Source organism: Lagopus muta, chromosome 20, assembly GCF_023343835.1.
Source record: "Lagopus muta isolate bLagMut1 chromosome 20, bLagMut1 primary, whole genome shotgun sequence".
Taxonomy (NCBI): domain Eukaryota; kingdom Metazoa; phylum Chordata; class Aves; order Galliformes; family Phasianidae; genus Lagopus; species Lagopus muta.
In genome coordinates this window covers 445263-459980 of record NC_064452.1, presented here as the reverse complement: position 1 = coordinate 459980, position 14718 = coordinate 445263, and the positions used below count along the sequence as shown (strand labels likewise).

At 55.2% G+C, this 14718-nt stretch overlaps 1 protein-coding gene across 3 annotated transcripts in view; it reads right to left on the bottom strand.

The window, feature by feature from the left end:
* Positions 1-14352, bottom strand: part of CLUH (clustered mitochondria homolog) — a 30845-nt gene extending 16493 nt beyond the window's left edge. Inside the window, exons 1-7 of one of the 3 annotated variants that reach the window (XM_048967034.1) lie at positions 14164-14352; positions 4665-4861; positions 3023-3194; positions 2746-2889; positions 2426-2553; positions 1625-1779; positions 866-991 (exon numbers count right to left, since the gene is read on the bottom strand). In XM_048967034.1, coding sequence (XP_048822991.1) covers positions 866-991; positions 1625-1779; positions 2426-2553; positions 2746-2889; positions 3023-3194; positions 4665-4861; positions 14164-14287 — 1046 coding nt within the window. In that variant the 5' untranslated portion in view covers positions 14288-14352. Of the gene's footprint in view, positions 1-865; positions 992-1624; positions 1780-2425; positions 2554-2745; positions 2890-3022; positions 3195-4664; positions 4862-7102; positions 8203-14163 lie in introns of those variants that run through there. The other 2 variants (XM_048967035.1, XM_048967032.1) reach the window with 2 other exon arrangements.
* Between the last annotated feature and the right edge of the window lie 366 nt (positions 14353-14718).

Genomic DNA, 14718 nt, shown 5'->3' with positions numbered 1-14718 from the left:
CTACAGAATAAACTGGGCTCTCCTCATTCTCCTGTCCTCAGCTCCATCTCGCCAGCACACTCCCCATTCAGCACAAAACAGGAGCACACGCAGAGGATCACCACTCCCAGCCACCTCTGTCAGACTGGCTCTCAGCTTTCACTGCAGTCCGTACGGGCTATAAACAAGCCTATAGCACCATCCACTAATGAAGTAATGGCTTAGGGGAAGCTTGCTGTAATCTGTCTGCTCTCAGCAGGTGCCAAAGTCTCATCTGTATTTACTTCTGGCCCAACAAGCAACACAATATAATCATTTTTAAATGGCCAGATAGTCGCTGTGGTGACTGGGAGGCCACTGCGAATTTCCAGCCCTTGTATGGTGTCACTTTCATCTTCCTAATGAGAGCAGAAGCAGAACTCTCGAAAGCCACACCATGTGCCTGTCAATTTGCATCCTGCTGAGCTGAGGCAGTTCATTAAGCGGACTCTAAAGAATGACAGGCTTCTGCAAAGGATCCACTGTCCTGGAGTAGAATAGATGGTCCCTGCAGCAAGGACAGGAAAATAAAACAAATCTATTATTGCTCCTTATTAATATAGGAGCAAAAGGAAATTAGAGGAAAGAAATATGCATAAATGTTTAAAGTAATCGTTCTCGCTCCACTGTAAGCCTGTGCAAAGCCATCATCTGTTAGGGTTCCTGATATTTTATGCTTCAGTTTTTTTGTATTCAGAGCAAAGTGATGAGGTTATCAGTCTGACCCTGCTGCAGCACGAGGCCTGCTCTGCATCAGCTGCTGCTGAGGACAAACCAGCCACGCACCCTGACCTCACCGAGCAACATCACATCACCAAAGGTGACTAGAGAGGAAGAAGTGCTGTACCGTTTCTTCTGCAGAGCAGAGAAGTTTTTTTTGAAGGTAGGGCTGATCTGGTTAAGCAGTTCCACCAGGGAATGACTGAGAAAACTGGGGTTTGCAGGCTTGGGATTGAAGTTGTACGCAGTAGACCTGTAAGAGAAAAGAAACGTGCTGTCGTCGTAACTGAGACTGCCAGCCCCACAGGCAGCCACGGAATACAAGCTGCTTTTTCCACGAGTCAGGGTAACACAGAACACTTCCAATTCATAAAGGGACAGAGGGCAGAAACGTGCTGGAGTTTTGTTTTCTCCAACACAGTCACTCTTACATTCCCAGGCACTGTGCAGGAACTTTGTCTCTCACAGACGCTATTTAAAAAAAAATCCCAGTCAAACCTGTGCCCAGGTTAGGAAGTGCTGGCAGACTGTGCTTTTCCTTTAGGGCAAAACGAGCAAGTTGCAATGGTCAGGAAGGAATTCCCTCCACCACTCAAAGTACTGTAATTAGTTGATGTCATTATGGGATGTTTCAACTTTCCCTAAAGCATCAGGCATTTATCCACGGCAGAGAAGCGGTACCAGGCATAAGTAAACAGCCCAATCCAGTAGAACAACTCCTGCAAACCCCATGTGAGCAGTGAATTGAAATAAGCTGCTTTCCACACACACAGAAAACCATCAAAACAAAAAAATCAAGCAGCGTGTTTCTTCGCATGTTCTTTCCCAATTGGGTATTACAAGGTCTCTGCTGCAGGGCAGGACAGAAGGATGGCTGGTTACTCACTGATTCAAGTAAAATCCTCTAGTGGATGCAGTGATACTGACATGTCGATCCTCCACTGTGATGACATATAAATACATGAGGTCTCCATGCATCTTCCTGTTACCAGGTGGAGGGTTCCAGCCACTCATCGTCAATACCTTCAGGCACTGCAAAGGCTACAGAATACAACAGAAGCAGTTCCTGTCAGTAGGAATTAATACCCTTGAGTTACAGAGCCATCTGATGTGCAAGCCAGAGTCCTTTTACCTGCTGCCTTTGCTTGGTTCCACAAACAGAGCTTACAAAAAAAATGGTCTTTACAGTATAGCCTTCCTCAAACTACTTGCAGTCCTCTAGTCTGCCTCAGTTTGCAGCTTTTCACACGTAAGACACAGGTAAAAACAGATACCCTGGGCCTCTGGGCTGCACAAGGCATGCATTTCTTGCTGTACTGGTTTTCAAATGGCAGCTTCTAAAGCCGGAATCCAAGTGCAAGGGCATGGGAAACCTAAGGATAATCTGTACTGATCTGCAGATCCTGTCTCCAGGACTTTTTAAAGCAATGCAGCTCTCCCTTCACTGCTTCCCCTCCCCAGCAAGACTGGCCATGTTATGCTTTGCAGATGTCCAGACTTTGCATCCAGCATTTTGCACACTAGCTCTTGGACTTTATTCTCTTGGCTAAGCAGTGCTATTCCAGCACTCATTAAGCACCAAGCAGAGCAAATCCCAAAGTCCACCTCAGCGCAGGTTTCAATCCCTGAACACATTTTCTGCAAGGTATATGCCGACAGCTGTTGCAATTGCACAGGAGAACTCTACCTTCCAGTCTCTGTTCTGGGGCTGAAGGGCACACAAGGGTCTCTCTTTGCTACCTGGCAGGATATGTTCAGGAGGGGTGCAGTCAATTTGTTCCATTTCAGTACCTTTTTTCTTTCGTTTCCCGCTGTCTACAATGGAGAAAGATGGAAAATCAGTGCTGAAAAACGTACCAGTCCATCCTTCAAGCAGAAGTTCTCAGAGTGTTTCTCTGCACTCCTGAGTGAGGTGGGCCAGCTGATTATTACACTGTGTTTTAATGAAGCGGGGAGTCAGGGGAATGAGAACAGTGACCACACCATATAAGCCTTTTTGCCCCATACCTCCCAGGTCTCCTTCAGTGAAGACACTCAGGAATGACAGAGAATTACAGTCCACACCATTGAAAGCATCTGAAGGGTCAAGACTCTTCAGAAGGTCCCGAATGTGACGCACATGTATCCTGGCCTCTCGCACCGTGTACGGCTCTGACAAGCAGAAAGGGAGGAAAGAAACTGGAATTACACAGATGCTTACTGCTTCATCGCACAGTTCTCAAAAAGGAACCACGAGGAAGGGCTGCAAGGTGGCCGAGAACCACTTCCTCCCAAAGGAACTTGCCTTCCACCACTTTCAGCAGCGAGCCCTCCTGCAGTCCTTCAATAGTTTTCAGCTCAGCAAAATTGTCAAGGACATTGCCATCCAGTTGCAGGGAGAAGCAGGTCCGATGGCAGGTGTCCTCACGGTCCATTAAGACTTGGTGGATCTCTTGCACCATCTCTTGAGGAGAGACCTTAAGAAGGGAAAACCCAGCCAGTTATTCTCAGACAGCTCACCCTCAAGCATGCATCCAACGAAGACTCAAGAGCACAAACACACTAGGGACATCTCTGCTCTCCTAACAACACTCAGCATGTCAGCAAGCTCCAGTGGCAACAGGCATGTAGAGCTGCTCTGGAGTACACGCAAAGGTGCCACCTCTGGCAGGGTGTCTCAGCTCTGGCAGGTGTCTCAGCCTTGCGTTGTGCTGACACAGGGCAGGGAAGGAACAAAAGGTGAGGGGAAACCTGGGGCTCATCCCTTATCCATCCACACGGCATGTCTGTGCTGAGGATCAGAATGACGTGAGAAGCGGCCATTTCCTACACTCACCTGCAGTGGTGCATGGTGCTCACCACTGCATGGTGCTGCCCCTCCGGGCACGTGAACACACGGCTCCAGCCGCACAGGATCCATGCTGAACCCGAGGTCCCGGGCTGCTCCCCTGCCTGCCTGCCCTGGCTCCAGCACCACTGACGTTGCTCTCAAGCTAGGAGGACTCAGGGTAGTTTACATAAGCCACTGTAAACAACGTGGCCTGCTATTATTAGCCTATTCAGACAAAGGGATTTAAAGGAAGAAAAAAGCTGCCCGAGATACAGCTAGTTCCATGGGGGATGCAATCTCACTGTTCTCTCTACTGGTCTTGGGGAGATAAGGCTTCCTTCCTGCTGAGTTCGGACTCAAAACGCCTCCCCCCACAGTAAAAATACTTCATCCAAATGGTTCGTGGTGAAGTGCGGAGCTAATCGCAGAATCGCTGGGCATGTCAAAGCCTGTCCTGGTCCGGCAGCACGCGCTGCAGCCCCTGTGACAACACTGCTGCATGCAGCAGAGCTCTCCGCAGAAACGAAAAGGGAGCTGTGCTGTTCCCTTGATGTTCAGGCAAGTGTGTGCCTTCCCCAAACAGCACTGGCACATGTCACTGTGCCAAACTCATCTTAGCCAGAAGGTGCAGCATGCCAAAAATCCCTGGGCAGGCAGGAGATTTTCCCTTCCTCAGTCAGACCTTGGGGTCATGTTTTCACATCCCTCCTTAAAAACAGCCCAGAAATGGGAAAGTCCTTTCCGTGGTGCTCATCTCCATCCCTGAGCCCTGCTGAGAAGAACACGGGGCAGCTACACCCTGCCTAATTCCACTTCCCACCCACCTCTGTCCTCCCAATGCCTGCACAGCCTTTGCCAGACAGCTTTGTGCTCACATCACCTACTCTTTTCTTTCTCTCTAAAAGCCACTGGTTCAGCAGCTTATCTCTTGCACCCTCCATGCTTCGCTGTCTCCCTCTCCACTTAACCCCATCATGGAAACAACAAATCAGGGACCCTGTGCTCTGCCCTCTGCCTCCACTAGTTCTGGGGGTTGTGAAACTCACTCCATGTCCAGCCCACAGCCTGGGTCCCTCTCCAGCCCCCACTCATCCCCTCCTGGCTGGCAGAGAGGTACCTGCAGGGAGAAGGGCTCTATCCCAGGTGCACAGATCTTGACAGTAAATCCTGTGTCTTGGATGACAATGACCTCCTGGTCGTTCCCATCTTCCCCTGCATCAGCCTCCTCATGTCCGTTCTGCCTGGCATCCTTCTCACCCTTCAGGCTCTCGTGGGGGCCACTGCCGTTGACAAGTGCCACGCCAGCTGGGTGCTCTGGAGAGAGGGACAGCGGTCAGCACACCAGGGAGGGGAGGACAGCAAGGAAACCAGGGATTAAAACCAGGGGTTAAAGGCAGTAAGCATTTTGTTCTGCAGTTAGTGTTTACTGGACACAAGTGCACCAAACGCTGCCCTTTCCTTCCTTTGCAATATCAACACCGTCCCACTCGCCTGCAGGGTTTGCATCTTCCACCCGTGTGGAGCAAGGAGGAATGGAAGCGGGAGGATGGTGCAGCTCACAGCACATTTGGCTTAGACTTTACAAGTCTCTTAATTAAAGAATGGGTGTGTGGCACTCTGCAGCCAGAGGCAGCTGTCCCCCTGCACCAACACGCTGCGTGGCTCCAACACACCTCCACAGCACAGCTGCTCAGCTGCAGGCAAAGCAGTGTCACGTGGAGTGCATTACTGCACCCGCAGCTCCACACCCTGCACACAACAAAACCGCCCTCCACATTTCCAGAATATCCTGTGGATATCCCACAGGGCCAGGATGAGGCTTCGCCTAAGCCCCTGCATTCAAGAAAAAGGTGATGACACTTCAAGTGTTCACTTAGATGCGTCACAGGGACAGGGAGCTCTGTACCTCCCTCCCAGTTTCCGCAACTGCGTTTGTTTTCTATTGAAGTAAGGTGGAGATGTCTGACATGAGAAGACTGAGGAAGCTGCAGGGCTCCCAGAGCAGCCTGCACCCACCAAGCTGGTCTGGGACCACTGCATTGCTGCCCCTGCACATGCAGGGAGGAGCCCTGCTGGAGCATCCCTGCATGGAGTACAAACTTCTGCCACACTGCTCCAAAGGCTGCCAGCTGAAACCCATCTCAAAGATGGCTGGCATAGCTGAACTGACACAGAGTGAAAGACTGCACGGAACACCAGGAAAGCACGCTCGTTGCAAGAGGCAGCAGGTAAACACAGCTATCTTCAGCAGCTTCTGCTGCCTTCAACATCTCAGCAGATGCTGTTCACATTCCCTGTCACTTTGTGTAAGTCCCCAGCGAGAGCTGTTCATTTCTTTGGCAGACAAAGCCACGGGCAAGCCAGGCACAAGGCAAGGCTCTGGGGGGCTCCATCCACACTAGGAAGGAGGGAGAACAGCTCCACACAGGAGTGCCCCACAGGACAGTGCCTGAAATTCAGAAATCACAGCCTGTGCCTGGAGGTTAGGGGACAGCCGTTGGTGACAGCAGGAACAAGCTGCAGCTGCACACCAGGGAAAGCATCAGGAAAACAGCAAAGCCAAATGCTGAAGAGGGGAGGAGGTGGCACAGACACCGCTTCATGGGGAGCACTGAACATGTGCTGCCTCAACCTGCATTTTGTACCTGCTAGAAAGGCCAAGGGAAAGGATTAGATTTCATCCTTGCTCCCAGACAGCAAGCACCCGAAGTGACCGTGCTATTTCAGTCCCAGTGCTATTTACAGTGAGGCTGCAGGTGTGTGTGCACGGCGCGAGGCAGGCGGCTCAATGCCCAGCCCCTGCCTGGTCTGAGTGCTGCTGAGCACACATGGTGATGGAGCGATCATGGGGAGCATGAGTTAATAACTCTTTAGCATTCAAACATTTTCTTAGCCCAAGTCAGGCATCAGTTCTTTGATGGCCGTCAAAATCCATTGCTGCAAGCTAGTCTGGTTTGGAGGGTGTGGGAAGTACCAGTACCAACAGCATTCACTGCCTCCAGTCTTCCTTCCTTATGTTTAGTAACATAGAAATAAAAAAAAACCTGAAGACTAAAATGCTCCCTTTTTCATTAATGAGTTTAAGCATGCATTTCTTGGTACTAGCCCAGTTGCATCGGGGCACACAAACCCCGCCCTGCTCTTCCCAGCGCTGAGCAGCATGGTTCCTCCTGGCTATATAGGGCTGAGCTCCAGGTGCACACACCAGGCACAGAACAGACACAGAACAGCACTGAACCTGTGTAACAAAGGTTCCTTTGCATGCAGTACAGCTATAGTTTCATGCAACAGCTCCTGCTCCTTTGCTCTGGCTGCAGGAGTTGGCCCACACTGCAGCCAGCCAGTCATCAGTCACAGAGCCCATCCTCATGTTTGCTAACAAGAGCAAGGAGAGTAGCACAGGCAGTACTCGCCACCCTCCTCATCCTCACCCCATGCAGACTCTGATGGAACCTCCCCTCCCCACTCCCACCACACCACAAGCACACATAGCCCCCAGCCCTGCACACAGGGCCACCAGAAACACAAAGCACAGCCAGGCCCCACACTAAGCACCTAACAGAAGGAGCTTCCTCTTTTTCCTCCTCTTCTGCTGCTTGGATTGCTGCACTGCAGCTCTGGGGTTCCTGGAGCGCACAGCCCCCCTCCCAGCGGCCTTCTCCCAGCCAAGCGCAGACGGTGCAGCCACGCCGTGGCCACGCAGGGCCCCTCCGGTCCTCACTGACTGTGCTGTGCCAGGGCTCTCCGAAGAGGCAGCATGCTGTGACCCATCGCCCAGCAGTGAGGCTGCGCCCGGCCTGGGGCCCGCTGGCTGCACGCTGCAGGTCAGAACCCCGCAGGCCGCCCCAGGCCCCACACCGCACACCAGAGCACCGTCCTCATGTTTCACGTGGCGCTGGCAGGCCGCAGGCAGCACGGCACAGCCCAGCGGCTCCAACGGCCCTTCCTCAAGGTCGGCGGGAAGGACGGCGGCAGGGAGCGGGGCAGCACCGCCAGCTCCAGAACAGCTGTCGCCACAGGCTGCGGCCACTGCGGCTTCGCCCTCGGGCAGGGCCTGGGCACATTCGAGGCGTTCCTGCAGGCCTCCTCCCGCCGCTGCGCTGGGGATGACATCGGGGAACGGCACAGAGCCCCACGAAGCTCCCAGCGCGTCCACAGGGCCGGCTGCACTCGGCGGGGCCTTCAGCAGGAGGGGCGAGCGCTCATGGGGCAGGCTGCAGCCGCGTGCTGGGAAGAGCAGCTCGGTGACACGCCGGCAGCAGCTCATTGCCGCACTGTTTCCCATGGCTCCGGCAGCCCGGCTCACGGCACCGGTCAGAGCAGCGAGCTCTGCAAGTCTCGTCCGCACGCACCTATTTAAGGCCCCACCAGGCACACGGCAGAGCTCACCTCCCCGCTCCGGATCTGTCCCACACAGTCACCGTGATTCCTAAAAAGTCCTCACACGTCCCCTGGGCAGGGGGCCCAGCGCCGGCTCAGGGCCGCCCCACACACACGGTCTCCTCGCAGCCCCGCTCCAGACCTGCAGCGCCCTTCACCCACCACGAGGCACAGAGCAGCTCCCGCAGCTGGCGGCCACGGCTCGGTCACACAGGAGGATGTAGGGGTGCGCCTCCCCTGCACGTTCCTCAGATGTGCTCTGAGAGCAGATGCCCGCCGAGCGCCCCGCTCCGTGAGCTCGATATAAATAGACAAGAGCTGTACCGAGCGCTGCACTGGTGCAGCATGGGACAGGCGCCCCGGCTGTGCCAAACTTGTTGGCAGGGAGATGCACTGAGCTACAGGAGGTGGGAGGCTGCGGGGCGTCTCGGCTGGGTTCGGCCGCCCATACTGAGCAGGAGGCACAAAGGGCCTGGGCAGCTGCGGCCAAGTTTTCCCAGACGCATTTTCTGTCCTCTTGCACTGCTCCACCGTATCAAACCAGCCACAAAAACACACTGATGGCCTCCTCCAGCCACTCCTCTCTGCTGTTTCTGCAAATCCCAGCAACCGTTGCAGGGATTACAGAGCCTGAGCCCTGGGGCCAGCTCTGCACACACCGCCCCTCTGGAGGGACACCACACGTTGCCCTGCTGAGCAGCACAGCTCTGTCCTCAGCAACAATCGCACTCCCAAAGCCAGAATGGAACCAGGAGTGCAGAGCTCATGGAACCAGCGGCCAGGGCCTAACACCCAGGAGGAGATCCCCAGCGGGGAGCCCCAGAAACACTGAGGCTGCCTGCAGCGCCTCATGCTCCGGCACCGATCTGCTGAGGAGAAAAGCGACGGCTGGCTGAGAGCAGAGCGGGGGATCTCACATTAAATCGCCGACTGGTCTCTCTTCCTCTGTTTAAAGAGCAGAAAAAGGCAACAGGAAAAATCTCTCCCACTCGAATCCTTTCAAGCCCTCGGAGTTGCCCTCCCAACCAACAGAGAAACCTCAGCTATGGCCAATGTCCTCCTCTCAGAAGAGCTGCTCTCCTCAAACAATTCCACAGCAGGAGAGAAGCTAACCTTGAAATCCTGGTAATGAAGTCTCTGACCTCGGGAGCTAACATCAGGTCTCAGGTTACATCCGCATCCACAACTGAAAGTATTCCTGATATTTTTGAAAAAGTTTAATGCACGGACAGTGCCAACTCTCCTGGCCAGGAGCACAGCACAGCCCAGGTGCCCGCAGGTCCGAGCTGCCCCAGGCAGGAGCTCAGTGCAGGACAGGGCAGCCCAGCTTGGGTTACATTTCAAAGCAGATCATCTGAAGTACAATTTGTTGCAATTAATGAAATCACTACGTTTAATGACAATACATCATCACATTTCAGCAGAGCTTACTTCACCCCATAATAGCCATGTAAACCCAGTCTGATGGAGCAGCTTTCACACCCGTCAGCTGGAGATGCACTGGTTCCGAGGAGGAGGAGGCCACGTCCAACAGGTGGCTGATGCTGTGCAATAGCTCACATGCAATGATCCGCAGAGATAAAAGACACTGGGGAAAAGCAATACGACGCCATCCTGTATTAGTGATGCAATGGGACTTAATGATGTAGAAATAAGACTGCCAGCGTGCCTTGTGCTCAGAAGGCACACAGCAGAACAACTAAGCCACCCATATTCAAATGGGATTATGTGCACCCCTCCCACTCCCACCCTCCTGCTCTGTGCAGCACTGACCCAACCAGGCTGACACTGCAGGAGCACCGAGCAGGGCTGTGCAGCAATGGCCCCAGAGGGGTTCCTTCGTGGGCCCCACCTGGGAGGCAGCAAGGCTCCTTGTGGGCAAGAGGTCTGCCCTCTGCTCCAGGTGCAACGGGAGGCTTCGCTGCAACCAAAACCAGAGTGAGAGCACTGCAGCATGATGGCTTTAGCACAAGAAGGCTGCTGCTGGTCTAGCAAATGCAAATTTAGTTTTAGCTTAATAACAAATTAATCAAAATAAATAGCTTACTGAATCCAAGTAAATTGACTAAATGAACAGCCACAGTGATCACAGATGGCCCCCATGGAAATGTTTCGGTAGGAGAGCACAGCTTCCCTCACCTCCTAGAGGAAACCACAGCTTCCCAGAGACCTGCAGAGCTTCCTCAGTGCAACAAGCGCTCCTTTTAATAAGAGCCCACAGTGAAGGGTTGGAACTGCTCTCTGGCTGTCATTAAACTTCAGTTGGCTCTAACCCACCAGTGGGAAGAGCTCTAAGCACTGCTGTTAGACCTCAGCAGCCCCACACCACATTTGCCCAGCACAGGGAGTGCAGTGAGGCCACAGCCTGTCCTGAGAGCCCATGGGGAGCAAGAGGGGCAACCACTCGGCATGAGCATCCAAGCAAACATCTGGCCACATAGACCTAGACAATTTAAGCCATATTTCAGACTGACTCCAAGGTCTGTGGCTTTTTGTGTTTTTACCAACAACATTTGCCTCGCAGCCCTGGGGCATTCATGGGTCTCACAGCTACAGCATTTTGAGCCACCAGAACACAGCATGCGCTGCATCCAGCACTGCCTCACTGGTTCTCTGAAACAAATTTAAGCCCATTCATAAGCTTTCTGTCTGGCCAAAACTTCTGAAACATTGTTCTGAAAGCAGTGAGGTGACTGCTAAAGATCACTATAGCAGTTCAACCAACACGAGCTGGGAGCGAAGACTAGACTGGAGGCAAAGAGCAAAGATTGACACCAAAAGAAACACCAAGGTTACAGCTGAAGCAAAAGAGAAATACAAACTAAAAACAATGCTCTGGTTTTAAACCACGCCCTTACTTTAATGTTACTTAGGCACAAGGAATTGCACCTTGCTGGACTCTCAGCTGGCCTTTTCCCTCAGACTGCTCTGGTGCTCATTTCTGCTGTGTGGGTCCATTTTCCCATCCAAAGATGAAGGTTCATCACCTCTAGAAGTGCATTTAAGCTGATTTGTCACAAAAACATCAGATAACCTCTTGTCTTGGAGTCAGTTAAAAAAAAAAAAAAAAAAAAAAAAAAAAAAAAAAAAAAAAAAAGCAAAATACAGAAGAAAACTCAACTGCCTAAGGAGACCCAGCCCTGCCCAGCCCCACACCACAGCAGATGCACCTCCAGAGCATCACCGCCACCCAACAGCCATGCAGCATCAGCACTGTGTGCAAACTGCCCCACGGACCGGTTTCACTCCTCAAATGCAAATAAAGAAACGCATGAACTTCAGACCTTTAAAACTTTTAGAAATAACAGCTTTCTAGTACAACTAATGCAGCATGATGCAGAAAAGCAAGCAGGACGCTGCCAAGTTCAGTCATTTACAGACTGCTAAGTCAAACAGTTCTCTGCAACACAAAGTTGCTTTTATTGTGCAGAAGGCAGCCATGTGCCTGCACCTCTCTGTGTGCATATTCCTGACCTACTTCCACTTTCTAACTGGGAAACCCAAGAGCAATGCTGCTCGGGGATAGCTGAGAGCTTCCAGCTCTCAGCATGAGCTCAGGGCCACCCCCCAGCAAAGCCGCACCAAACACCACCCCTTGCTCAGGTCCCATTCCCGTCACACATGTGCTGCTATTATCACAGTCCTCTCCTCTTCTTCATAGCAACAATCCTCTCCCTCCTGCATGATGGTCCAGTTCTCCCCCTGAAGTGTTACAACCACCTATTAGAAAACCCAGCTGTCAGCAATTCAACCCCTTCCAAACCATAAGCAAACCTCCAAGGTCAGGCGACAGACAGGGCCGGCAGATCCCCTGATTAGGAATCTGAGTTCTGACTTCGTTGCTAACGGACAGCAGCACTGCCTCCAGAGCAGTTCTCCGTTAGTACCTTCCTTCTCTGCTCTTTTAACAGCGAAGGTAAATGAACACATAAGTGGACTGGAAGAAAGGGGACAGGGATTTTTTTCTTAGAAAAAAAAAAAAAAAAAAAAAAAAAAAAACTCCAGGCAAGGCACTGACAAGAAGGACTCTATGCCAGGTAGACACACTGCTAACCTGCACGTGAGACAAGCTTGTTCTGAAGCACTGACAACTGCAGCAACAAAAAAAGTCCAAAAGTGCTGCACACAATTGCTGTCTTTTGATCTTGTGCTAGTTAACAAGAGAAGTAACTTAACCCATAACTGGTCTTGCTGGAAATCAATGCAGGGACCCAAACAATGCAGGTACCCAAAGCATTTGTGTATTTCTGTACCAGAAGGATGAAGCAGCCCAGCACGTTTGTCTGTTTGAAGGCGGAGAGGGGCACTCTCTTGCCACTTTAGAGGCCAAAGAGAGCAGACCCCCCGGTCTCAATGACTAACACAACAGAAGAGCATATCCTGTTAGCCAGGAGCCCATCCCCAGTGGCCACCCCTCTGTGTGGCGCAGCTGCCAGGACCCTGACAGGCAGTGCTGGGCACATGGGGATGGAGCATGGCTTTGTGGGCCCTCAGCCAGCTCTGCGCTGCCCAGAGCCCTCTGGCTGACACAGGGGAGGGCTTTACCTCCCTCCCCCAGGACCCAGCTCATGCTGAGCAGGGATCACACGGTGTAACTTTTCAACCTGAGCTGTGCTTGGCATCCATGTGAATAAGTGGAGCATAGGGGGCGGGGGAGGCTCTCCCCCACACACTTGAATTCCTGCCAGCCTTAACACCAGTGAACTTTGCTTTGAGTGACAAACTTCAAAAAGTCACCTCATCACCATACAAACGAGGGAGGGAGGCAGCGGCAGTCCCTTGCTCAGCCAGTGTGACCTATGAGGAGCAGCCACGCAGTGCCATGCTTTTACCTTTCTTTTTGCAGGTTACAGAGCACAGCAGCAGGCCGAGCTGCAGAGCAGCGCTTGGGACGCTCACCTGTTGGAGGTACGGCACTCTGAGCCCAGGATGACCCAGAATGCCGGGCAGGGCCGGTGCCCACACCCCGAAGCAGATGCAAAGTGCCCAGGTCAGGGCACAGGGCTGCCCATGTCACTGCCCCCCTCATTTATTTGCTGTTGGGGCTTCAATGAGTCAAAGCACACAGCATTCAGCCAAGATCTCTCATGAGCTATCTGTTCTTCCCAGGAAATCCCACATATCTGCTTTTGAGCATTCTCTGAAATGACAGATTCTTGCAGTTCACAATTTCTGGGCAGTCCAGTTGTCTCTCACCTATTACAAAGACACCACCATACTGTGACAGCGGCCCCAGCAGAACTCAGTTTAGAAGAGCACATGAGGAGAGCTGCATCTTTGTGGCCCCAAGATAACTCCCTTATGAGATTATCTCTTACAGACACATACACATCCCCCTGCAGTCACCCTGCGGACACCACCACCCACTGACCTCACAGCAGCCCGCAGAGACCTGAGCTGGGCCAGCAGTAAGGGACACAGACCGTGCCACAGCCACGCGAGACCCCACACAGCGCGTGGCTCCGGCACTAAGGGACAGGGTTCAGCACCAGGCTTCGTGCGCAGGGTCCCGGCCCTCAGCCGACCTCGGACACGGCCGGTGCCGAGCGGGGCCGACCCGGAGCACAAGGCTCCACGGCTCCCAGCGCAGCACAGAGCGGCCTCCCCAGCACTCCGCCCAGGCCACACCGAGATTCCCCGCCAGGGGAGAGCCGGGAAGGCCCCGACGCCCCCCGCCTGGCCTAGACGGCGCCCGGAGCCCCGCGCCGCTGCCGGAGTCCGGGGAACGCGGGCCCCTCCCGGCCGCCCCCCACCCCCCCGGGCGCGCCGCGCCGCGTCCGCTGAAGGTGACCTTCACGGGGCCGGGGCTCCCCGTGCCGCCGCGCCGGGACGGAACGCGCCCGGCCGCCCCCACCGCTCCCGGGCTCCGTCCCCCACCCAGCGCGGGGCCCGACCGAACCCCCCCTGACTCCGCGGTTCCCTCCGGCCACGAGCGCAGCCCCCGCCGCGCGGTGTGAGGAGGCCTCACTGCCCCGGGCCGCCGTCACGGAATCCTCCCGGACGGCCCGGGGCGCGCCGTCACCGCCGGGACGGAACGGCGGGAGCGCAGCGGCGGGGGCGGACATCGTGCGACGACCCCGGGGCCTCCGCGTCCGCGCCGACGCGGGCCGGGCCGCGGCTCCTTCTCCGCCGGCCCCGCACCTCGAAGCGGCGGCACCCCGCGGCGAATTCGGCCCAAGGCGCGGGCCCCGTCTCGGTCGCCCCCCGCCGCCCCACCGCGGCCCCCCCTCCCTTACCCTTACCGGGCCGCCGCTCGGCCTCCGCCGCTCTCCTGCCGCGCGGCCCCGGCTCCTGCTGCTCTCCGCCCTGCGCGGAGGCCGGCACCGCGGCCGGCGGCATCTCGTCCGCTTTGCTGACCATGGGCGCCCCGCGCCGTGCCCGCCGCGTCCCGTCCCGCCGCGCCGCGAAGGACAGCGCCGCTACGGCCCACGTGGTGCGGCGACCCCGCTACGGCGCGCGGCCCGGGACCAACCTCCGCGCCGCCCGCAACGCCTTAAAGGGGCCGCGCGCGCGGGGCCGGGGACGGGATAGGCCGCGGCGGGGCGGTGGGGCCGGACGGGTCGGAGGGGCCGCGAGGGGGTTTGCGGCTCCGCGCTGCCCTGCGCTGCCCTGCGCTGCCCTGCGCTGCCCTGCGCTGCCGCGGCCCGGGCCCAGGCCCAGGCCCAGCGCGCGGGCACGAAGCGGGCCTCGCCGCGGGCCGGGCGGGTTGGGACCGCGCTGCGGGCTGCTGGCGACCTTCCCGACGCCTGCGAGGTCGTGCGCGGGACCCCGGGGCTGCGGTGCCGCCGGAG